Genomic DNA, 26,754 nt, shown 5'->3' with positions numbered 1-26,754 from the left:
TCTGGAGAACGACAACCACTCCTCCACCCTGATCGGCAACCTCGCCAACCTCGGACTAAAACAGCTCATCACGACGCCGACCCACATCGCCGGTCACACGCTTGATGTCCTCTTCTCCTTAAGCCCCCATGTCGCCTTCAGCCACGCCCCTGAACTCACCTGGACAGACCACCACTGCATCCACTTCTCCTCCTTCCGAAAACCCCTCACACACCACCGCACCCTACAGATCCCCCGCCGCTGCTGGGGCAAAGTCACTGAAGAACTACAGACCAACCTCGCACTCAACCCACGACCAACCCCGACGATGGTGCACGCACCGTCGAACGCTGGATGGACGACTGCGCCAACACCTTAGCCCCGCTGAAAAAGCCCACCAACAGACACCAGCAAAAGAGCCAGTTGGTTCACCCCGGAACTCCTAGCATCAAAGCGCACCTGCAGAAAATTGGAGAACAAATGGCACAGCGATAAGACGCCTGACAGCCGTGCTGCCCACAAAGACGCCATCTGCAACCACCACCACCACATCATGACCGCCAAAAGGAGCTCCTTCAAAGACAGACTTGACGACAACGCACACAACAGCAAGGAGCTCTTCAACATTGTGAAGGAACTCTCCAACCCCAGCTCCAGCGCCAACGACATCCCGCCATCGCAAGCCCTGTGCGACTCCCTCGCCACCTTCTTTCACCGAAAGATCACCGACATCATGACAGTTTCAACCCCCGTACGACCCCTACAGGCCTCGACACGCCGGACCCACCGCATCCCACTGACCAAGACTCCCTGACAACCTGGGCCAACGTAAGCACCGAGGACACAATCAAGACCATGGGCACAATCCAATCCAGATCCCCAAAGCAAGGGTTTTATGGACAGGAAGATAATGGCGCACACATTCAATATACGCAATATTAATACAAATACAAAATGGGTATGGTGCTAACAGGAAGGGGAAAGCCCTAAACCCCTCAATCAGTATGGGAAAACCCACACTTGAAACATGAAAGAACAGTCCCGTGCACTCATACAATTATCAATTCCACAAGGTATGTGTGTCTTCGGTATGACATGAAAATGCTGAAGCTTCGCGATTTTTATGTATCCTTTAATGGGTCATCCGGCGAGAACACAAACAGCCAGCCGACACGTGTTTCGTCAGAGAGATAGTCAAACTCTGACTCTTCAGGGCTGGAAACAATACAAACACATAATTGGAACAATACGGTGTAAATTCTCTTTTTACATTTACTAAAAACAACAAAACTGAGAATGAGAGGGAAGCAAAGAAAAAGACAAAAGGGATAGACCACCATATATCCCACATGGGTGACAAGTGTCAAACGAAAAAATTCTCAACTAGTGAATGGTGCCTCTCCATCCTGTCAGTTGATCATGTGTAGAAAAATAGAAGAAACCACTGCCACTAACGAACATGTGTTGACGTGCCACCACACCTGGTGAGCACAAAAGTTGTCACCAATTGATGTCAACGCTGTTCAACGTCTACATGGCACCACTCGCACGCATCGCCCAACAGCACAACCTCAACATAATCTCCTACGCCGACGACACACAACTGATCCTCTCCCTGAACAAGGACCCCCTCACCGCCAAATCCAACCTCCACCAGGGAATGAAGGCTGTCGCCGACTGGATGAAGGAAAGCCGACTTAAGCTGAACTCAGACAAGACGGAGATCCTCATCCTCGGGCCCAACCTTTAAGCATGGGATGACTCCTGGTGGTCCGCATCACTGGGCACACCCCCGGCTCCTACCAACCACGCACGCAACCTGGGAGTCCTTCTCGACTCGAAACTCACCATGACCAAACAAGTCAACGCAGTCTCCTCCACCTGCTTCAACACCCTCCGTATGCTCCGCAAGAACAGTCACTCAGGCCCTAGTCAGCAGCAGACTCGACTACGGAAACGCCCTCTATGCCGGAGCCGCGTCCAAGCTCATCAACAGACTGCAAAGAATCCAGAACGCCTCTGCACGCCTAATCCTCGACGTGCCGCGACCACATCACCCCCCACCTGAGGAACCTGCACTGGCTCCCCGTCGACAGAAGAATCTTCTTCAAGCTCCTGGTCCACGCACACAAGGCACTCCACAGAACCGGCCCAGCCTATCTCAACAGTCTACTCTCCTTCTACGTACCGAACAGGAAACTCCGCTCCGCTGACCACGCTCTGTCCACGGTCCTGCGCATCCGTAGAACCACATCCGGAGGCAGGTCCTCCTCCTACCGTGCTGCCAAGACCTGAAACACCCTCCCTCTCAACCTACGACAAACCGAAGACCTGCTGACCTTCAGGAGACTACTCAAGACCTTGCTCTACGACCAGTAGCAGCAGCACCCCCCCTCCCCCCACCACCACTCCCCCCTCAGTGCCTTGTAGTGCGCTTTACAAATGAACTGATTGATTGATTGAAAGAGGCTGTGAAGGCAAATTTAGTTCTATTAACCACTTATGGCTCCTTCCAAGCAATGTATTTTTGAGTTATAGTTAATCAACTCCTCATGGTTGCCTTAACACTGGAACAGAGTGGGTTAAATGGGGTAAAAGAATGCATATACACAATTCAATGATGGCTACCCACACTTAAACCTTGTTCTTATAAATCGCAAACTGTATCTCTTCCAGACCCTCCCAATATTTTCCACAGTTGGAAAAATAGAGATTTGCTGAGGATTACACAATTTATTTAAATAGAGAAACAAGAATTTTCATGGTTACTTTTGGACCTGGCCCTTTCTGCAGAGTCCTCCCAGAATTCTTGCCCTCACACTCTTGTTTGAACCAGTTTTTGTTGGAATTTAGGATTCTGTACACTTTACCACTCTTAACAAGTGCTAAAGTGCTTGTGCTCTCACTTTAAGAGCTGTGTAGAATTGGCTTATACCCAGTTGGCATATTTAATTTACTTGCAAGTCCCTAGTAAAGTGGCAATACCTTTTCTCATGGCCTGTAAATTAAATCCTACTAGTGGGCCTGATTGTGCCATTCACTTAAGTAGCGCTGTAAACCTGTCCCGGCCTGCCACTGCAGCCTGTGTGTAGTTTCTAAACTGCTGTTTCGACATGGCAAGACAACCCTCTTGCCAGTTCTCAAATCTTCCTTTTAATATATGTCACCCCTATTCTAGTCTCTGGACAGCCCAAAGGGTTGGACATATACTTATAAGTTCTACATCTCCTGGTAGTGAAAAACCCTTTTGATGTCTCGCTACTACAAGACCCATTGTTCTCATTGGACAATTTTGGAGTTATCTTACTAATTTAATAAGCTGTAACTTCCAAATGGGAACATGTAAACTGTTCCTATTTGAAATTGTATTGAAAAAACATCTTATGATTTTATGGTAAAGTCAGATTTTATTTTACAATATTACAAATGCCACATTTAGAAAGTGAACATGTTCCGGCCTTAGCAGTTTAGTGCCTGCAGCCTGTCTGTGTCGCATGACTGGGTATAGCTGGCAGTTAGGCTATGTGTATTACTTCTGGACAGCCACACACAATTGAAAGCTTAGGTGTACCTGGACAGTCCATTACTGTCCAGGGAAGAGCTGAGCTGAGCACAGCCCTAATTGCTGCTGCTTCTTCTACTACGACTACTACTACTATTTCTACTATTACTACTTGAATGGGCTGTCTTTCTTCTGCACAAAGGGCTGCATATTCCCTATAGTTAGTCTGGAACAAGGAGAGGCAGAAAAGCTGTGCACTTGTAAGAGAAACCTCTTGAAGCTTTCCCTACTTTTAAAGAAGCACTTGGTATAAATGTTGGACCGCAGGCACCAACTCTTCAGTACACTTCTGGGCCTGTGGATGATCTGCCTGGAAGGACGACTGCTGAAAGGGCTGCTGCCTTGCTGGACTGCCGCCCTCCTGTCTGAGCCTGACACATTTGACCTGCACCTAAACCCAGGACTCCCAGAGTGACTCCAAGGGCTAGTCTGCTGGCCTCCTGTTCAGGCAGGGACATGGCAGGATCCAAACCACCTGCACCAAAATCCGGATCCTTCTGGAGTAAAACCCTGACTCCCCAGTGGTACCCCTCCAGTCCTGGACCCTTGGTATGGCCTTAGTGGATCTAAACTATGCTTTTGGGCTCTTTGTGACTGCAGACTGGCCCGTTTGAGCCAAACTTGTTTGCTTGCACTGCCCACCAATGAGAAGTTTCATCAACCAGATCCTTTGCGCTACGACATTGACTGTTCATGGTGAGCGCCATGGTGAAACTCTGTCCTAACCTCTCGCAATGACGACAGGATCTTTGCGCTACAGCAACAACGGTCTGAGACAGCAGGCCTTCTGTTTGTGTTACATCGACTGCCCAATGCACTTCCTGCTCCCTGCGACCCCTTCCACTGCGAACTGAACACTTTGAGCTGTACTGAGAACGTAACTTTTCAGCAGGACTAACAAGGTCTCTGTATATGGCCTGCGCTCTATCGCAGTCGGCTTAAACTTGTGACTTTCTCCTGGTTTCACACGGCCGGATAGCAGCGAGTGACTCTTTGGGCTTTTGGCGCTATTTTCACTTAAAACGTTATAATAGCATATCTCCGGTTCTACTGATTTATATTTTTTTTCTTTTTGGTGACCAATTATTTATTACATTGTTCTATTTTTCTAAATTGGGGTGGTATTTTTCTTATGTTTTCACTTTATTACTGTTTGAAGTGCTGCATAATTACTTTACACATTTCCTCCAAGATAAACTTGACTGCTCTGTGCCAAGCTACCTTGGGGCAGGGCCCCGCGTAACATTAGAGTGGTGGGCCTGCCTGAGTGGATTGAGGAAACATACAGGCTCCCATTCCTGAAGGACTGGCTGCAGTAAGTGGAGACCCCAGAGGGCCGGTCCAAATACGCTCTTGAGGAAGTGAACAAAGTACTAATCCTGCCCCCCCCCCCCTCCTTACCCGCACAACTTGTGCATTTCGGAGACTGGCATTTCCTGCTGCGACAGTCACGTAGTCATGGTCGCTATCAAGTGGGCATTGCCGGAGTCTCAATTTTACCCGATTTTAATGGCTGCAGTTCAGAAGCAGAAGCGCTTCATGACCTGGGAGTACCTTATGCACTCCTCTTCCCAGCTAAGTTGTGGGTGTCCTGGATGGGAAATCCATCCTTTTTACATCGGAGGAGGCATGGCCACTACAGCCCAGAGCCTGCCCCACAGGAACATCAAATGGAGGGACTCTTGTCCACTTGTAGGATGGGGGTGGGGGGGTTTTGGCTTATGCAACAGGCCCTCACTGGCCACTATGAGTCAGTGGTGGCGACTGCCCTTGTGGCAGCTCCCAAGGGGTGGGTTGTTCTGAGGCAGACAGTTAATCACCAGAAGCAGCACTAACTGAGATGCTAGTAGCAGGGCCACTGAAATTATGTGGCAGGGGAGGGCGAAATAATGCAGCAGGGTTAAGTACATTTTGTGGCATGAAAAGCAAATTACACTGTACATTTTGATAGTATTACTTCATTATTTTGTTGTTTTTTTAACATTGCCTGGCGTTGGTGGCACCTCATTAGCACCAGTTTAACTCTGAAATATAGCAGTAAGCTACAGAAAGGTAACCAGTCAACCTTTGCAAAGGGCCTTTGAGAGTGCCACCTTTCTTGCATGGTGTGCCCCCACTTTTTGCTGAATTGCTGATGTACTTTGAGTGTGCCCTGGGCTCCTGCCAATCTGGTACCCAGGGCCTGTGTTCCTTCCCTAAAACTGCATCGAAGCCTAAACCCAATTGGCATCTCTGGCCACATGTCAGCCCCTGGCAAATGGTACCCTAAGTACCCAGGGCCCTGTGACCAGAGAAGACCCCTAAGGGCTGCAGCACTGATTGTGCCACCCTTAGAGGCCCTGTACCATGACACACACACACTACCTTTGCAGGTTGAGTGTCTTGGTGCAGAACAAAACAGTCGACATGGCACACATCCCTTTGTGCCATGCCCACAAAACACACTGCCCTGGCTTACCTCAGTCACCCCTCTAGCTGGGTGCCCTATTCCAGTGGTGGGGGTACAGGTGCATGAGCCCTGTACCCCTACAGTACCCAGCTCCATTCCTGGGCACTGTAAGTGCAGTGCTGCCATTAAGAGTATATGGTGCTGGGAGATCGTCATCACGAACTCCACAGAATCATGATGGCTGCACTGAAGACTAAGAAGTTTGATATCAAACTTCTCAGCACATTAAACCCACACTGATGCCAGTGTGGGATTTAATGTAAAATGCATGACAGAGGGCATCTTAGAGATGCCCCCTGAACCTAACCAACAACCAGCGTCCTGACTGAGAGGCTGCCTAGGCTGCCACCCAGCAGACATGTTGCTAGACCCCTGTGTAGAGCGCCATCCGCTCTCATTGGTCTTCACAATGCACATCCGGGGCGAAGTGCACTGTGCTGCAACAAGTTTCAATGAGATTTTAGTAACTTTTGGACCGTTTGAGCAAGAAACATTTTTCTTTTGTTAAAACGCAGATTATGCAGCAGACCAATTATGTGGAAAATGCAACATATCTACAATAATGCAAAAATAGCCACTGCCGTACAATCATCATTCCAGTGGCCCTGGCCAAAAGTCATCCCTGTCACGGCTGCTTAGTTATTGAACTATAATTTTGCTATTCTCATTCCTTTTCTTCCAGGTATGGACTCCTTTAAACCACATTTTGGCGCCCATAGGATTGGGATATTGGACCTCACTTTCTCTATGGGATCAGGTGGGAAGCGTGTCTCCAGTGTTTCAATTCACCCCCTTTCAGTGCCATGGGAGGGTGGCAGTACTGCACGCCACAGTGCTAGTTCCTAGAGAAGCTGCTAGTCTTCATCACAAGACTCTGTGGCCACAACTACAGTCACTGTATCACTAAGGCGAACAGGACAAAGCCAGGCGTCTACTGCCATGACTTGCCAATCCCAACAGAAGCCATACCCCTATACGCTCAGTAGTTGACCATGCAGGCCATGAAGTGCATGCAAGTCGCCAGAAATGCTACATTCCATGACAATACTAATCTGTAGTCCGCGGGCCCACAAGAACTGCACTCTTGTGTTATAGCTGCCGTGACGAAGAATACACCACGATATGTCCACCCTACTAGGTGTAGATGCTCAGGAAGTGAGGGAGGTTTTTAAGTCCCTCGCTGGGTGGAAAGTGCTGGAAATGGATTGGTTGCCAATTTAATTTATTTAAACTTTGTGGACATATTTGCTCCCTTGCTAAATGAGCTCTATATACCCCCACCCCGTCTCTTTTCTATGCATGAGGGCCTGTGAGCCGCACTTCTTAAACGGAGCAAAGAAGAGCAGGTCTCCTACAGACCACGATCTATACTGAATGTGGACTCTAAAATACTTGGTAAGATCCGACTTTCGCCTTGGCTCAGTCCTCATACACCTGGACCAATCCGGGTTTCTCCATGTGCAGCACTGTCTCCAACATCAGGCGGCTTGTTCATAGTCTGCACTCCCCGCTCATTGAGTATTCCATGCCCACCGCCCTGGCGGTTGACATGGAGAAAGATTTTGACTCCATATGTTGGGACTTTCTATAAATCTCCATAGCTGGTATGAGCCTTGGCAACTGGTTCGATTCTTGGAGAAAACTGTTATATGCCCCCTCCCTAGTGCATGCTTGAAGGTCGGTTCTGTTATGAGCCCCAATGTATCGCAATACAGGCCTAGGTAGCGGCTACCTACATTTGTCCTACCTTGCTCTACATAACTGCTCTAGCGCTGACCTTTTACCTAGTTGGGTGCCGAATAAATGTTGGGTGGTTTTCTTCGAAAACTAGCAGAATTTATTATGCATGAGGATTCTTATTTCACAGCAGGATTTCCATCTTCTGTATAATACCTCTGTACAAAAGTCACCGCGATAGTCATCCTTGGACAACAGTACCATGACACATCTATGTAGAACCCCTGAGGGTACCTTTTGGGTATATAAGCACCACATCTTTGCTAGGCATACTAGAGGAGAAGCTTCCATGGTGATATGAGCGCCTAGTGGTCTGACATCCCTTGCGCCTAGTGGTCTGACATCCAACTCGAGACCAAGACTGGGTTCCTTGTTGTTTCCCATCAGGTAATGGGTTGGCTTTTTCCTAGGGGCTTCTTGGCTTTACACCCTGCATACATGCTAGGTACATTTAGGTACACCTAGATAGGGTTAGCATTTTACGAGTGCGCTTGATTACTGTCCTGTATCTATATGCCTGCATATATTCACTGTTTTAGCACCATGGTAGAATGCTACCTTTTATTTTCTGTCGGTGCTTGCAATTGTGTATATATATCTGTTTCTAATGGATGTTGCAGCACCCGTATTTTATACTAGAATGACGCTGGTTCAATAAATAATTACTGAAAACGTCCCCATCATTTTATTCTGTGTTTCTCTGAGACAAAATGAGCACTACTGAATGAGTGAAAAGTAGTACTGTTTTCACGATCCCTGAAGGATCAAGGGTTGTCATATTCGATAGTTCCCAGAAACAATTCGCTCCTTGGTAAGTTTAGGGGGCTTGTGGTGCGTCTGAAGGCTAACATATCCTTCATTAGTGTCTGCAATCAGTCTGGACACTAATCCTGTAGTTTGTCTAAACTTGCAGATCCTATATAGATTTATAGGAACTAGACAACAGTTCATTTCTGACCCACGCGGTATTGAGGGGTACCAAGCTGGGCAGCCCACTCTCCTGTATTTGTCACGGCAGTCGAAACACAAGCATTGAGGCTTGGGCAGGGCAACGCGTGGGCTGTGCTTGTGGCATCCCGCACTACGCTTCACTATATGTAGACAGAAGGTGGGTATATCTCCGCAGTGAGCGATTGGCTATGTAGGGGGCTTGCACGCCATACATTGAGTTTGCAGAGGTATTGAGGCTACCTGTAAACTGGGGCGAATCCAGTGCTTTCTCTCTGCACCCTCCAGACTCTGAGGATAAGCCCTTGGAGCTTGGTGAGGTGAACAGATGGGAGCTGCACACCTTTGGCTACCTGGGAATACTAATCTAAAGAACTGAAAGCTAACTGAGGGTAACATTTGGGTGATGCCGATTACCCTACAGCAATCTGTTGCCTTCTGGCACACACAACCCTTTTCCTTCATGGGCCAGGCTGCCATTGCAAAGATGGTAGTTCTTCACCGCCTGTTATATTTCTTTGCTGCCGTCTGTTTGGGTGCCACTGGCTGTCTCAGGAAATAATGGGCTTCTGTTGACAATGCTGTGGCGTGGTTGCAGACACAGGGTTTTGTTGACCAAGCACAGACTTCACTGTACCGAGTGGTCCTGGACTTTGAGCTTTATTACTTTGCCAATTTGTCTGGGCGTTGTGCTGAAGGAAGACTTCAGGGAGCGTGCCATGACTGCAGAACCAACTAGCCATGATGTCCAGTTTCATTTGCTACTCCATATCGCCCGGTTGTAACAAAGCAAAGGGGGAGGTATTCTACTCGCCACACTCATTGGCGCCTCGGTCCGGGTGCTTCAGTGAATGCCTAAACTCCTCTATGCTCACGAGCTCCAGCTGTCAACCATAACTGCCTTACACCCTAGAGGCGGGTTACGGGACTGTTCTGGGCATTGTACGACTTGTTCAAGATGAAAAACTTGACTATCTTCAAGCCCTTATGGTAGAGTTTGCCTTCCTTGCAGATCTAGTCACTTTATCTACTTAACCCAATTATAATGCTCTTGACCCATAAACTGGTTTCAACGTATGTGATCCTGGACACACATTTTAATTCACTGAGCTGCCATTTTCTTCTTTCTCACATAATAGCACTTTCAAACAGGCAAGTTCAGCATGTCTGCTTTACAAAAATCACTTTTGTTTGATTTAATAGACTAAACCTTTGGTCCATATATAATGCAAATCCATCCACATTTGGCCTTGACCCAGGACCCCAAATTCTGGCCATTGGTGCCTCTTTGGGATGGGTTCGAACATGACTTTTGTTGCATGCTAGGGATGCCTAGGGATGAAAAATGTCATCACTTTTTGCCTTTTGTCTGGTATTATTGGATTAGCAACCATAGCCCAAACAGTGTTTTTCTTACTTTTAATAAATGGCATACAAATTCATCATAATATGTGGAAAATTAAGTCTGATCACACCAGATTGGTTGAATTCAATACTATTTAAAAATAATTGATTATTCATTGTAATAACATTATAGTCCTTAAAGTGACAAACCTTGTTTGCATTCCTCATATATTGATATGGATTATATGCATACATTTTATTTACAATTTCAGTTAGTTGTTACATCTTACGTAGGCAATGTATGTCATGATTAAACCTAAGCTTATCATTCGCATTCGTCATCTTCTGAATGGATGTTGTCATTCTCTGCGTCTGTTGGATTTTCACAAGCGGGAAGTCTGCACGTCAATGCACTTAAACATTTAGACAGCAGGCACATGTTAGCAGTTTCTAATGCAATTGCAAGCTAGTAGATATAACACATCCCGAGTTGCTGGCTGCCCCTCCATCCAGTCCACTTCCAGTTGCTCTGCTCCATCATGTTTTTCCAACTTCCACCCTCTCCCAGCTGAACTAGGTGCCTGTGGATCTTTCAGAAGACATCTCTTGTTTAAAGTGGCTTGATAATTTGCATGGTCGGCATGTTTCTTCAGACAGTCCCTGCAACGTGGAAGTTGATTACTGTATCTCACCTTTCTTTGCGGAGAATAGTCAATATCTTGGTTCATTCATGTGATGAACCGAAGAGTTGGGTGCATACAGCAAGCGTGAGAATTGCTCCAATTTGTCCATTAGTTCTTCAGAGAGATCCCATTCATCTCTGAACTGCGAACGTTTCCTGTGCATATTTGTTGGCAGACAGGATTTTTAATGCACTTTTCCTTTTCCCGCAAATGCGATTACTGTCACATTCGGTAAATGTATTGAGACCTATGACAGTTCGACAAACATTTTTCCCAATAGTTGAAGCTATTGTTCCCAATATCAAGGCCTTGCATGCATATTTTAGTACCACATTTTGGAAACCATTTAGACATGTAATTACAAACGTGTAAAATCTGTCATCTGAGCTTATCATTCCTGCCTCATAATCCTCATTACCAGCGTGTGCCACATGCAGCAACAAATAACCATTTGCTTCTTTGTGTGTAGTGTTGAGATTGGGCACTTCGTTGCTCCCTTCAGATCTGGTTTTGAAGCATTTATCTTCACGATTAGTGTGTTATTCTCAAGTTTTACAAAATACTCTGGTTTTCTCCATCCGTTTACAAGACATGCTATGAGTTGTTTTTTATTCCTTACGTGGCTTAGCCATCTCCTCCACTGTCGATCTGGAAAGGTGAGATACTCCGTAACTGGTGCCAAAGTCTCTGACCCTCTGATTGTCCTTTCACTGTTAATAGTTGTCTCATTGCACGTCTCGAACACATCAATTATTTGACTCATATTTCCTTCCCGCAAAGCCATCGACAAGACAGACATAGCCACTTCATCAAAGTTTAATTGTTCTCCTTTTACTCTCTGAACAAGAACCGTACCATCAATCGGCGATGCTGAATTTCCAGGTTTTTCCTTAGCAGGGGTAATCATTTTCTGCAAGTATGTTCCTCAAGCAGCTTTCTTTCGCAACAGACCTTCTGGAGTTGCTAAAGCCCATGTTAAAGGTCCTAACGGGATGAGGTAGTACATCCGCCATTTGAAGGTTCGGATTCTGTGTTGTCAGATTTGACCAAATGGTTCTTTGTCTGCTTTCATGATTGCCCTGCCATTGCTGTTCACTGCCTTCTTCTTGGACATGTTGGTGAAGGTTTTTAGTTAGTACATTTTCATTGGATCTTGAAACTTCTTAATAGATGGATTATTTTCAAGTCGCTCAAGTTAGAAGTCTGTATAGCGCTGTTCACCTATTTCATTCGCCTTCATTATGTCTGATTCTGTGTCTTGGGATGCCTTTTGTTTGCCGTAGAGAGACTGAGATCATGTGGCCCAACAAATTAGTTTATCTAGTGGTGAATCAGACTAACCACTCTCGTGACAGTATCCAAGTTAGGTCTGCGTGAATAAGATCTGATCTGTTAAAAATAATTTCTCTTATCTGACCCAAAAAGGTGCTTCTGTGTTTAGTCATCATATAATATCTTTTCACAGCACATGTCCTGAGGTTGAACCTTGTAGTGCCACCAAGAGTTTGTGTGTCTTTGACTGTTACCTCGATCGCTTGATTGACTGAAGTCAAACGGATTAACATCTGACAGTTTAACAGAAAAGCATCCGTTCATAAAGTTGTGGGGTTTGTCTGGACGTTTCACTGCAAGTAATGTGATTTTGTCATAGTATGCAGAAAGATAGCTAGCATAATTCATCCGGTCATGCACAAAATGTAATTGGATTATGAAGCATATGTGGTAAGATTAAAATGCTAATTTGTTTTCTCAAGCGGCACGCAGCAGAGCCAGCAAGACATTTTCAACAACATCCACATGTGACATCCAAAATGCACAGAGATATCCTTTGTCATGAGTAAGCAGTTCAAGGAATACATCCCAAAACTGTTTTACTTCAGCAAACGCAGCATTCTGCTAGAGGTTGTCTAATTTCTGTTGGCATAGGTCTTTTGCAAAGTCATTAACATCCTCAATGAAGGACCATACTACCTGATTGTTCTTCATAATTCTTTTCCTCCCAGGGGATAAATTCCAACCAATCCAGTCTCCACATTGCTTCATACATGCACTTGTGTACTCGAACTGCATGATCGAACATACAACCTTCTAGTGCTGATGGTATTGATTCTTCTGCTTTTGTCTGCTTCAGTGCACAGGTCGTGAAGGCAGTGTCTTAAACGTTTTCCAAGAATGCCCATGATGTTGCATATGGTGTGAACGGTGCCCATTCAAAGAATGATTCTGTTTTACATTGCTTGATGCTTCCACACGATCTCAGTTGCTTTTACGTGTAGAGATTGATCCATGGCTGTAGGAAAATAGGATCTGCTTTCATTGTCACCCCCACTTTTTGCTGGTGTCACTGTTTCTTGACTAGTCTGACTGGGATTCTGCTAATCGGGACCCCAGTCTCTGCTTCTTCCCTAGTTTAACAATGTTGAGTATTTGGGTACCCCTCAAATTGGCTACTGATGTACCATTATCAGTCCCTAGTATATGGTACTAAAGTACCCAAAGCATATGTACACCAGGGGCCCCCTTGGGCTGAAGCATGTATTATGCCACCCATAGGAGACCACTCAAATTGTGACTACAGGACTGCCATTGCAGCCTGTGTAAGCCGGTGCTAGCACCATTTATGAAACCTATATCTGAGGTCGCTGCACTTAAAACCTATGTCAGGTAGGGCTTTCAATCCTGAAGACGGGGTGCTTGGTTGAAGTGTGAGGGTGCCCCTGCATTAGCTGGACCCCCTTACAATCCAAGGAGTCCATTCTCCCGGGTTGTAAGTGCAACAGCTATTACTATATATTGAGTGGCAATGCTTCATTACACAATTGCCATCTCTAAACTGGCTGTAACGAACCCTGTTGTGTTGGGTTTCAAACATGTTGGAATGTTTGGAGGTATGATTCCATGCACTGTAAAACTTCTCCGGGAGGCCCTCCGTGCTCCCAGTACTAGTCTTCTAGACCCAGACAGCAAGCTATGGCTGCTGCCGACCAGAGACTCGATTCTGCACCCCTGCTGCAGAGGCAGGCTCGGGCAGGGAAGGCGGTACAATAAGTTTCCTGTCACAGGGAGGTGTGACCACCTCCCAGACAGGATTTAGTGTATTGGGCCAGGGTAGGTGTGATTACCAGCACCACTATACAGACTGATTTGGAGAGCACATTTGGTGCCCCCCTTGCATACTCAAGTTGGAATCAGTTCAGGGAGCAGTTGGCTCATTCTCTGCCACAAAACTGGACAAAGGATATGGGAGTATCCTCCCCACAGTCCAGCCCCTCAGAGGGATCCCTGAATCGTCCCAACCCTTTCCTTGGGGTACTTAAGGGCTTACCTGTGGCTAGGTCCCTAGATTCGTCAGACAAGATTCAGATCCCAAACCACTACAACTTCAACCGTCTGGGCACTCTGAACTTCGTTTTGGGAACAGATACTGTAACTGGGAATACTCCTACTGCTCCTGGTCTAGTCAGCCTGCAAGTCTTCTGCAACATCTGTGCCACTTGCTCCATACAGGTTTTTCACAAGGCCTGGGGACATCCAAGACAGCCAAAGGAATCTCCCTTGGAATGAAGCAGTCACTCCCCTACATCTGCAGGCAGCGCAACGCAGCTGACCGGTATGCTGATCCTGGGCTCCCACTGACTCCGAAAGGCTCAGCAACACAGGTGGTGGTTCTGCAACTCCCTCGAGGCCTGCACTGTCTTCACAGCAAGTTTTGAAGCCAGTTTCCCTCGTCTGAACCGCTAGAGCAGTACTCCTGTGCAATGTGTCGACATGCTGTTGCCAAGGCTTGTTGACTGTCTCCTCCAGAGAGCTTTGGGCTCCAAGAAGATTCGGGCTCAAGCATCTCCTGCTACCAAGGTCTTTGTCCTCACCGCATCCTCTGCACTGTGGGCCTTCATCATTGGTGAGCTGCTCTAGGTCCTCATTCACCTCCTGTGCCTCTGGCTTTTGGGTCCTCTCAAGGGTCTTCTTTGGCTCCACTGGGCTCCCCTGTTTGCTCAGAGCATGCTCCGACTTACCTGCTCGTGGTGAGTCACTTGGACCTTGCTGGTTCCGACTTCGCACCTTTTTCGCATACTATGTTTGTAGCCGTTGCTAAGGCTTGATGGGGCTACCGACGGACACTGACCCCTGGCTCTTGATATCCAACATGGGACAGCTTGTAAACTGCTTCTGGTCTTCCAAAGCATTGTCTGATCCGCTCAGCTGCAACTTCAAGGACACAGTCAACCCTCCTGCATCTACAGACATCTGTGGGCATTTGTCTTCCGTGCCTTCTGGCCTCCCCTGAGTGTCATAGTCTCTGTCCCCTCTGCTTGCAGATTCTTCTCATCTTAAATGGGATTTCTGACATCTTTACTGTAGTCCTCCATTGTGGTCTATGGTGGTGTCCGACATTAGTTTGCACCTGGATTTCCTAGTGTTGGTGTCCTGGTCTCTGGGGTATTCCTGGGTGGGGTATTCCTGGGTGGGGTGACTCTCCAACCTTCCGTCTTCCACAGGGTTTCTTTAGGGTCCTCTGGGGAGGGGCCTTCTTTAAAACAGCAACTGTGACTTACCCATTGACTTGTATTGAGCATACGGCCTCCGTGGGGTTCCTAGATACTCACCTTGGGTGGTTCCTTGGGTCCCCAACTCTTCTAAGTCTTCCGGGTCCAGTCTCTATTTACGTCATGATTCGCATTCCACTATTTTAGTATATTGTTTGGTCTCCCCCTGGAGACCACTGTGTTATTTGTGCTACTTACCTGTTCTATTACTGAAGTATTGTGTGTATTGTTGTTATATCTCCGGGTAGTACATATTGTGTTAGTGAGTGTTTATAATAAATACATATTTTTAGAACTACACTGTGTGGTTCTGGTCACTTAACCCATACCATAACATTAAGGACTGGTAAAACAAGCTGCCTTACACTCCTTCTGAACTGAGCCTGAAGGCTGCTCTCCACAGATACCACTTTAAGGTTGTCTAAGACCAGTAAAATCTCCATAAAGGTTGTCTGAATTAATGCAGGGTGCTTCACTTAAATAAGTGTGCACCAAATACTAAGTCTGCCTCCTATAATGACCACTGCAATTTTCGCCAAATGCAGTGATTTCCATTTTCAATTTGATTTAGAAACTTCAGAAACAGTTGTCAACTCAGTTACTAGTTAATTAATGGTGGGCAAGTAGCCAATGGAATCCTGTGATACACTAACTAGATCTGTAATACTTATGTTAAATATTGGTCAACTTAGTATCTGTGTAAGGCTTGCTTCTTGTCTTTTAACAAGCCAGATTAAGTTCTTATTTTGTGCAAGATTCACTTGGGCATAACAATCCGGCATTACTTTGTTAATAGTTATCAATGGCTGAGGCCCAACTTGTTCACCAGAAACATACATGCACAATTCATCAGTATTTGTGATGGTCAACATTCTTTGCTTTTGTTTCTCAGTGCTTGGGAGAGGAGCTTTAAAGGGTTATGGTCCAAACAACTTGGGCTGCAAAGCTATACCTTTGACCCTATGAGTTGTCCCCTTAACAGTAAGTCTCTTGCAGCCTATCAATGTTATCCCATGCTAAGTTAGTGAAGACATGAGACTGAATGTCGACTGGAAGAACAATTTGCTCTTTTAAGGTAGCAGGAAGTTTCTGAAGACACAAAGTGGTATCATATCCTTCCAGTTGAGAGTATAAAATCCCAAGTCTGCTTAACGTGCAAATAATGTCAACACTGCCTGTCGGCGTTTTTACAGCATATGGAAGGAACAATTGCTTAGGGAGGAGGAGGAGGGGGGTGCGGGGTGTATTTGCAGGCCATTTATCACTGCATATATGTCCTGACTGAATGATTGCATAAGTAAGGCGACCTTTTTGGATGGCTTTGTGTTTTCTGTATCTTCAGTTAGAAATCCTAATAGTGATAGGGCACTGTTAATGATTAAGATTCAACGTCTGTTGTATCAGATGGCCAAGGTGTGATGTCAAGTTTGTTTTAATGACTGTTGGTATGTGTGATATTTGATCATTGATCTTGTTCCGGTCTGTTGCCGTAACCTTTAAAACTGATCTCTTTTTTCAAATTCTGGTTTTCTCCTGCAATGTCCTGTACCATGACACTATCGGGTAGGGTCAATAATTTTCTTTGGTTATCTGGGAATATGTAGAGGCTGTCGCCAACCTTTGTTGTCCAAATTTTCTTCTGATATGCTTCTTGGTTGATTTGTCTATTCCCTGTATTCCTGTGTCTCATGAGGGTTTCACGCCTTTTAGTGAGAGTCGTCACACATATTACCTCTTTGTTATGAATGAACTATTTCAATACATTAGAACTATGATTATCATATGATCTAATTTTTGTGGTGGCCATTGGTTTGAATGCTAGATGCATGAACGTCCTTTTGCTTTAACCCCTGAATTGTTCCTATAACAAGGTGCATGATAATGGGCTTCTGCAGCCACTATGTCTCTACAACAAACTCCTAAGATCTTTTAATTACAATTAATGGTTGCACAGTCTTGAAGCCTTTTGTCAACTCTAAGCTTTGTCACCTTGATTAATTTCTCACGTGTTCCAGCAAATATAGATTCTTCAGCTTACACGTTTGACTTTAATAATGTTCTTCAGTTTAAGTGTTTTTGTGACTCACTTGTTCCAGCGTCATCACGGACACTTGCTTCAGCTTTTCGCTTAATAGTCTATAAATCTCTATTCATAGTAAACCGGGTTATTCACTTCCTTTTGTAAAATACTTGGGGAAGCTGTGTTGCTCTCCACATTTCTCGCACTATCTAATATTGTAATGTGATTCCTTACTTAAGCTGCATCTAACAAAGTTTTCCATGATGAGTAGTCCTGCAGGCTTGCCAGGTGACTCCTTGTTGAACATTTGACCATAAATGACTTATACACTGAGGATCAGAGGGACAGGATGTGCTTGTTTCAGTCTTCAGGATACTGAACCGTCATTCACCACCAGCTCTGGAAAAAAAAATTGATTAAACCACTTAGAAATTTTACTTGGTGTACGTAATATAAACATAATTCCTTATCTGTTTATATAATCACATTTACTGTCCTATTTCATAAAATTCACAATTAAAGTTATGAAAAAATTTCCATTTATATCAAGGTATCTCGGGAGTGGAGCGTTAACACAAAAAAGGTTATGACTTGCTATCACATTTTCCATCTCTAGGCATCAATATCTTGCTAATAAATCATCTTAGAACCCATCCCACCCCAATTGGTACCGATAACATGGTTGGCTCAAGGCCTGTGGAGGATACACATGACTGCAGACTTGCTCTTAGTTCATGAACAGGATTGTCTACGGGACGGGGGCAGGAATGATTTTCAAATTGTTTAAAAACTATCACTTTTAATGAATACATACCCAAAGCATTAAGTGATAGCACACTGATTTGCTATGAGCAAATTTTCAATTGAATTGGCCACGATTTCCCACTGTTATGCGGTTTTACTGATAAACTATATATTGTACAAACAATGTTTAGAAATCCAGTTTCTGCAAATATTTATCATTTGCACATCACCAAGTAATATGTTCTGATTTTGTTTTGCTCCTATTTAAATCTTTGTTTAGATCACACTTCTGAATTGTAAAACAATGTGATTTCGAAATTCCTGACATAGCGAGTGGAAGAGGTGATTTCTTTTTCTTTAGGTCTACGTACAACCTCGTTTGGGCCACAGTACAGCCCACTGGAGTCTTGTATCCGCAGAACCTCTAGTACATACTGCCCTTCACATTATCTGCACAACTGCAAGTAAACCCTGGCCGATTTCCTTACTCTATAACACATTATTCTTCAAGGCCAACTCTGAATTAAGCGGTCTACAGACTCACTAAACTGAGGACCTAGTTGCTGATAACAGACAAATATTGGGATAACCTATTTGCTTCCACTCGCGCATATCCAGAAATGCCAGGTTCAAGCTTATACAGTATTGCTTCCTCCACAGGGTCTACATCACCCCAAAAATTATCAGCACTATGTTCCCCAGGGCACACGTAAGGTGCCCCTGATGTGCTATTGAGGGGACCGAATATTTTTTTCTCTCTCCATATGGTTTGGTGTTGTCCAGAGATTCACTCCTACTGGGACACAGTGACATAATACAGTGCTATAGCCGGTTGGTGGCACATTCTGAAAATCGCAACCTATTGGTTGCTAGGCCTTTCGACCATGAGCGAGACTAATCACATCTAAATTCATAGCCCTGGCATTGCTCTTGGCATGCGGGCATCTAGCGATGTCTTGTAAACCCCCTTGAGGTCCTAGCCATGTACTGTTGCGTTTAGAAGTAATCAGATGGGCGGAATGCGAAGGCGCAGCCCTGAAGAGGGAAGCAAGGTGTAGACGCTAATCACAGAGCATGTGCAAGCTTGTGACCCTATTTTAGGGGACTGCTCTCAAGTGGATGACTCCAGCCGTGTCCAGTGCTCCCCGAGAGCACAGAGGAATACTTAAATTGATTGTGCTCCTTACACCAACTATGCATGCTCGCCAGACTTAATTTTTCCCCTTTTCACTGGCCCTACTTTTCCTCCCTTCACATACTAAATCGTAGCAGGGGCTCCACTCTCCCTGGTCACTTACTTCTTTGTTTGCCGATCCCAGCAGGTTGTTCAGTTCAACTGTTTTTAGGTCTCGCCTGACCCAGCGCTTGCGCTGGTCTGGCGAGACATTAAGTAAGGGCTTCAAAAAAGGCTACCGCCGGCTACAGCTTGCAGTGCATGTGCGCAGGCGTGCGCTCATGAGCAGAGGCGCCATATGGCATTCCTCATGCTCATTAAGCGCATCGTCGCCGCGCGCTTGATCGCGATCCCTTTCACTTTCGCAGCCAAGCACGCACCACTCCCTTTATACACTCCCTTGTTTTTTACTTTCAGCACGCACACACAACACCCGGGCTTGCACAATCCCCCTTACTTTTACTTTTGTCGACTTGTTTATTATTAAAATGTTAACATGCTCGGGTTCCGTGTGAATATGTTGGGTTGTGGGTCGATGAAGACCGATATATGTTGCGATACAACAGCGCAAGCATCACAAACACACACAACACATACAGCAGGCTGCATCCCATCAATGCAAGCTTCAATCGAGCACAGAACAGGTACAAGCCTGCGCAGAAGCAGCGCATGCCTCATTCATGCAGCGGGAACAGCACCTGCAACAACCGGGCAAGCTACACCATTCCGTCACCTCCTTCCTCCCCAGGAGGAGCAGTAGTGTACGGCTGCATTCACGGGTCAGGCAAATCTTTCAACGCTGTTTGAAGGGACGAGTGCGAGGTCACTTGAGATGGAAATTTGGCACAAAGTTGTGGAAGTATTTTATAATTCCTTGAATTGAATGACCTTATGCGTTTAGGCTTTGTGTGGACTTCACAAATCTGGTGTTTTGTCCACGTGTGTAGAGCTGCAGCCTGCAGCATTCATCTCCTCTGAACCTTTATTCCTCGTCGCGGCATACCTTTCCCCTAGTCCTCCCGGAAAGGCATCTGCCGGGCTGACTACGCTTCCGGGGTCTCCCGCTTCCACGGCTGCTTAAAAACAGGAAGTTGATACTCACAAGCTTGATAAACCTTTAGTGATTTATGCCTCTACCCAGGGCTTTAAGTGGGCCGGGTCTCACCGGTGCGGAGAACCGGCAGTTTTTTAAGGGGGCCTTGAAACGTATCTCTATCGTACTGTTTTGTTCCCTGCCTGACTGCAGTGACCGCAGGCACAGCGCTGTGTGCGTGCTCACACTGTTCACACTGTTCACTTCTCACAGAAGTTACAGCATGACATCATGCCAGGTGAGCGTTGTAGGGGAAGGGAAATCCTTTAAAGAGTCATTTTCTCTCTGGATTTCCCATCTCTTTTTGATACTCAGGAGCAGCAACGTTGTCGTGGTGTCACCAGGGCTTTAAGTGGAAGCTTTTTCAATATTATATACAAGACCTAGTTTCTGCTTATTTATCTTATGCAACTAACAACCATTGACAAAGCCAATAGTCCTGATTAGGTTTGATTTTACTTGTATCATATCTGGATGCAATGACAGACAGCAAAATACAAGTAGAGCAGCACATTATGCTATGCACAGTTTTGTAGCTTCTGTATTTTTAAGCCACGCCTTTAATTAGGTTGGCCACGCCCGTTTGAGAGACCCCCCTAGATTTTTCATCCCACTTAAAGCCCTGCCTCTACCTATTGAATCCGATAACGTGCAACCCTAGAACCAGATGTGAGGGGTAGAAAAACCGGAGCATCCACTTATTACTGGCCATCCGTGTCCTACCTAGCACCCATTATGCCTGCTGAATTGTCTTACATCTGTGCAAAATGGCTTTGTGAGCCCGTGTCAGATGTCTGGTCTTTACCCGCAGATTTTGAACCCAGTCAAAGAATAAGCATTGGCATAGCCAATAGGTCTCGCCTTTGGGACCTTATAAGTGTTTAGCCATGCAACAGTTGATGTTGTTGCTCCAAGGATATTGTGCTGCATAACTAAATACATATAAGGTCCCAAAAGTGAGACCTATTGGCTATGTCAATGCCTGTTTTCTTTATTTATTGCTATCGATTGTTGCTTTTCTTGCGCAAGTGGGTAAACCCCGTATACTGATCCAACGTTGTATGTATATACCTTAGGCAAATCCGCTGCTCGATTAGAGTCCTCCTGTATTGGACCCTTACCACTCGCTTCCCGGGACCATTGTATTGTCTATTATGTTTGATTAATGTGGCTTTGTGAGGGAAACAAATGTTTAAATGAAAAAAGAAAAAAACCACACTGAAGAATAATCTGCAGCAGAATCTGCCTTTGAGCTCCATAACTTTAACACTAATTTAAGCAGGAGTATATCACTACTTGTGATCGTGACTAGGGGTAGCTGTATTTAAAGCACTTCAGTGCTATTTAAATAAGCAGGCATATATATATTTTTTTTCTTGTGAAAATTTCTATATTAACGGCGTTGGCTTCATTATTTTTTTTTTTTAGTTATTTCCACACGCTCATCAGTTGCAACACACCCATCTTAGCAAAAACCGCCCAATCAGTGGTTTCAGTGCGACTTGTGAGCTTTTACAACAAAAAAGTAAAACAAATGTGTATGTATGGTTTTTCAAGTTTTGTATTCGGCCTAACTGTAATGTCAGTTTGGCCATTGTTTCTCAGTGAATTTCTGTTTTTTTTTTTTTAGAAAACAAATTTACCATAACGAACTAGAACGTAACTCTAACCTTTGATAGATATATATTGTTGTGAGCAAGGCCGGAATGCCCGAAGCGCACTGTCGGAGTTGAATGCATATCAGTATGTATTAAAGCCTTGTATTTTGGAGCCTACGTGAGTGATTGTCTCTGGTTTGAAATTGGGAGAGTTGTTGTTGTAAAGCCGTGATGGCGTCTGTGCCCAACACAGAGCACCGCTCACAGTTAGTTGCCCCTCACTACCTCGGGAAATGTGTGTGTACACACTGAGCATAATGTTTATTACCATTGTGGATGGTAGGGACACAATGACTCAAAGCGATACACATATATTTATGGTTTATGCAATGTTTTATGTGCGTTAGTTATAAACTTAGTTATTGAAGCAGAGTGCAATGTCCGTGCCTATGGCTATATGGTGAAGCATTGATCTAATATGGTATTCAGATGCAGCATATACAGCTCTTCCATTGCAATCACGCATTTGACTATTACTAATGTCTCAATCTGTGTTTATTTCCTATTAATCTGTTAATGTTTCTATATTGCTGAAACGTACTAGTTTCACAACATCTAAGGAGCTATATTTGTTTTAGCAGGAAACCCATTGGCGCTTGAAAATTCCAGCAAATGAAAAGGAGGAATTTGTTAGTAAACGTGGAATGCAATTAATTGCACATGAGGACCCCGATATAAATGATGAGGACTTCAAGCCTGCTGCTGAATGTAATTATTTTAATTGTTGCTACATTTGAAGTGTGTGCTGCTTTAGTTTTCTGGATGTATTTTTGTGCAAAGATACTTTTGAATAATTTAATTTCTCAGATGACATTGCTGCTTATTTTGTAATTGCTACAACATTTTATTTATGATCACAAACTTACCATTTTATTAAAAATTTTTTTTTTTTTTTTTTTTTTTTTTAAAAACCTTTATTTGTGCATATTAAAAGAACAAATACGGGCCTACAACCGTCAGGCCGGCCACGGTACATTTAAGCACTGGTACAAACATTACATCCCCTGTGCATCAACGGTCAAGGTTAGCAACGAGTCGTGAGGTATACACTGGAGAGATCCTTGACACCAGGGGAAGGAGAAGTGAAGGTTAATTTTAAGGTTTTTCAAAATAATTTTATCAGGGAAAAATCAGTAAAGAATGAGAACCAAGGAGATTCGAGTCCGCAAGATAGCTTCACCACACGGGAGAGCAGCAGCATCATTAAAACGGTCATGGAAGGAAAACCTCAGGCAGTGAGGCGATGCAGTTATATAACAGGATAGTCACATGAGTAAATATGCACCCCTCCAGAGCCGCCCCCACTCAATCCACCCCAACCCGGACCCCGAATCGAAACAAGTATAGCGCAGAAACAGAAAAGAAAAAGGCCCATAGAACTAAGTAGAAACAGTGAATTACCCCCCCCACCCTACACCAATGCGGAGGCTACGGCCTGCCCCCCCCCCCCCAGCATAGTGCCTGTCGCCCAATGAACCCGAAATATAGACAAGAGAGAAAGTAGGAATAGAGTGAAGAAAAATAAGAGAACAGAGAGGTAAGTGGGGAGGAGCCTACGTTACCCCAGAGCGCCCGAAACCATCGGCCAGCTATGGCCTCCACACACTGAGAACCCACTACGCCAAAAGCGGTCGTGGGAAGATAACGTGTCACAACAATTGAAGTGAAGGCGGACAAACCGCGACGAGTGCGCACAACATATGCAAACAGTTCCAGTCCCAGTCCAGCCCATCCGTGAAACCATGGCGATATAAATCAGTTTAGCCCTGGCCCGATCGCGGGCTTAAAATTACACCAGCCCCTACATGAAGGTCCCGCCCCCGGTGCAGACAAAGACAATATGGCCGCTTGGGAGAAGATGGTGAAGTAGAGTCACAAAATGGCCGCAGACCATCTATTGAGGTCCCCTTGTACACCACATAAAGTCCAAACCTGGCATGTAAAGCACAGGAGTTCCACAGAAAAGAAGCAGTAAGCCGCCGTGAACAGTTCCTCGAGGACGTCAGGTGTCGCTCCGCTGGATACCCTTGCGGGCACGATGAGGCATGCAACAACGAAGCAGGCAGCAATAAACGGGGAGACAAAGTATCCGCAATTGAGCTGGAGAGCGATTGATCCTGGGTGCCGGTAAAGCCAGAGGCAGGCACCAGTGTAGCACGATCATAAACAGCCATTGCGTCCCCGCAAGAGGACAAAAGCACTGGCAGACCCACGCCTTGTTGATGACGAACGGGGCGCTCACGACCCGCAGCCGACAGTATGGAGTCAAACCGCTCACTCAGCGCTTGCAAGCCAAGACACATTTGTAGACGCAAGTCCCGCAGGGCAGCCAGAACGGAGCCGCATGTCAGCGGAGGCTGCTCCCCCCCATCGGTAGCAATCCGGGACGGCACTGTGGAGCTGGTGTCTGGTAGAGGGAGGGCGAGGCGGGCAGCGGGCGAGACCGGAGTAGCATCCCCCAGCCGCGAGCAGGCAATCATCGCCATGTTTTACCGCAGCACGGTACGGTGGCCAGGGGGGGAGGTCGTAGCAAGGAGGCAATTCCCCTCAGGTCTGCGCCGCAACAGAGAAAAGCCAACAATCGCTGCCCTTCCCTCGGGTTCTCTCTGCAGCCGACTAGGCAATAGAAGAAGGGGGTCTGCAGCCTCCCACAGCGCGGTCCACGGAACGGGGCAGGAGACCCGCCGCACCGGGGCTTACCCTGTAGCTCCAGCCCATCAGTTGCGGGGCGCAGGAGGTGTCTGGGCGTCCCTCCCCCGGCTCATCTGGCGACAGTCCGTGGTGTGAGGTGGGACCGGGACCGTGGGGCTCAGGTTTACGCTAGCGGGTCCGGTAACTGCGGAGCTTCCAGGGGGCCGGCCAAGGCCACAATAGAGCAGGGGTCCAGTGCGGAGAACAAAAGCACCAAGAACTCCGGCGTCCGGGCGGGCTAAGACTCCGGGAAAGCGGCGGCGCGGTCAGCTCGTCGTCGCACACGTTGCACCTCGAAAATCGGCGAGGATAGGAAGCAGGATGATAGTCCGAGGCCAAAGGCCGACGGAGCCGGGCGCTCAAGCGTCTGCTCCGGTCGCTATCTTGGCTCCTCCCCCTTAAATTTATTTTTAACATTTTGTCACGATTGTTCATAGGTATAATTTTAGCAGAACAACGTTCATTCCACATTAATGTAAGAAAAATCCATACTCTGGAGTAGACTATTCAAATCTTTTTCCATTCTCCTAATTTACGAAACTCCTATTTCATGCATGTCCATTATATCCTGTTCATGCTCCTCAAATCTTGCCAAATATTTCACAGAGCCACTACTTGTGTGCACGGCTTCTCTGCTGCCGTCCACCAGTTCTTATGGGGTCTCTAATACTCAATAGTCAGTGGTGTGGGGATACCCATTGCTTTTCATTTTTTCTTTGTTACTTTAAGACCCTAGTAGTTTAATGCCGGTATTCTCTTGTGTCCCTATCAGTAGATCTGGAGCATCCAGCTCAAACGGTAGTGCTCGTGTTGGTTTCACTTCTCTAGAAACCTGCCTTCACTATGCCTATATCATTTGGGCTGCATACAAAATGTGTATGAATGCGCTCAGCGCATACCCGTGTAAGGAAATCGCAGTAGGGGGATGGGGGGGAACAATTAGCGAAATGTCTGCAGTTAGATCATTGTGTGTTCTCCATGAAGAATCTTGAAATGCATTTGCTGGACTCCGAATCTTCCCGACATTTCACAAGGATACGTGAGTGCATCTTACCATGGTCCATCATAAATATTGCTCATATTCCATTTGAGCGAGTGGTAAGGTTTAGCACGTCTTTGTGTTTACCGTAAGGGTAACCTATGTACAAAAACCTTACTTTGACAGATCGAACATAAGTTTATCAACAACTGCAAGTTAAAAACTCATTGTACAAAATTCTATCACTGTCTGTAAACCACTTTTCCAACCCTCCTTGGAGTGACGCAAAGAAGGGTCCTGGAATAGATAAAATGTTTTTGCAGGTACCAAAGCTTATTGGCATGCTAAGGCAGACGCACATCCCAGTGTTACGCCTTAAAAACAATCTTCTCCTGCCCGAGATCATTTTTGTGGGACCTTGATGTAAAACACAGCCATCAACAAAGCCCAAAAAGGGTACACAGTCATTTATTTTAGTAGTTTTATATAGCGCTAGCTGGACCCGAGGGTATCAGAGCGCTTTACATCAAGTAAATTATGTGCAAGTAGGCAGTACAGAGTATAGTAAAACATGGGGATTGAGCCGGGTACAGGGCGAACAGTCGGTCGCGCAGAGGGGCATGGAGGGCGCAGGTCAAAAAAGAGGGGCACCGGTCAAAAATTAAAGTTAGAAAGAGTGCCGGCTAGGGTGCATCCTTGGCTCCTATCGGTTCGTTCGAGAGCGGTCGAGGAAGAGGCCTTTGAGCAGATTTTTGAATTTTGGAAAGGAGTCAAAACATGAGGTGACCTAAAAAACAAAATTGCCACATATGCACAAACACTGTGCCAAATATACTTATCTGTAGTGTAGGCTTAATGGACAGAAAATAGCACAACTGTTTGTGGTTTAAAGTAAGCCATGACCTTGCTCGTGGATTGTCCTGAGGAGATAATGTGAGAAACGGAAGCTAAACTATACGTGACTGAGAGGTTTGTTTGCACAGCTGATGGAGGTGTCGGAGAGGGGAGCCTTGATGCAGGGCTGAAATAGGTCTGTGAAGGGTAGGGAAACCTATGAAGAGGGGGGTCACTGAGCTCGGAACAACTGGTTCAGGGCTAGAAATGGCTCAGTAGGTTTGTGAGAATGCGAGTGAGAACTTGGAACTA

The 26,754-nt window shown here is 45.8% G+C and overlaps 1 protein-coding gene across 5 annotated transcripts in view; it reads left to right on the top strand.

Annotated features, from left to right (window-relative positions):
• The window catches only part of TACC3 (transforming acidic coiled-coil containing protein 3), a 610,937-nt gene that overhangs the window by 171,076 nt on the left and 413,107 nt on the right, over positions 1-26,754 (top strand). For 3 of the 5 annotated variants that reach the window (XM_085642579.1, XM_085642577.1, XM_085642578.1), the window contains exon 6: positions 22,517-22,646. In XM_085642579.1, coding sequence (XP_085498705.1) covers positions 22,517-22,646 — 130 coding nt within the window. The remainder of the gene's footprint in view (positions 1-22,516; positions 22,647-26,754) is intronic. The other 2 variants (XM_085642581.1, XM_085642580.1) reach the window with 1 other exon arrangement.

The sequence above is a fragment of the Triturus cristatus genome, chromosome 2_2 (genome assembly GCF_964204655.1).
Source record: "Triturus cristatus chromosome 2_2, aTriCri1.1, whole genome shotgun sequence".
NCBI lineage: Eukaryota > Metazoa > Chordata > Amphibia > Caudata > Salamandridae > Triturus > Triturus cristatus.
Note: the sequence above shows the minus strand (reverse complement) of the source record. Positions and strands in the feature narration are given on the sequence as shown.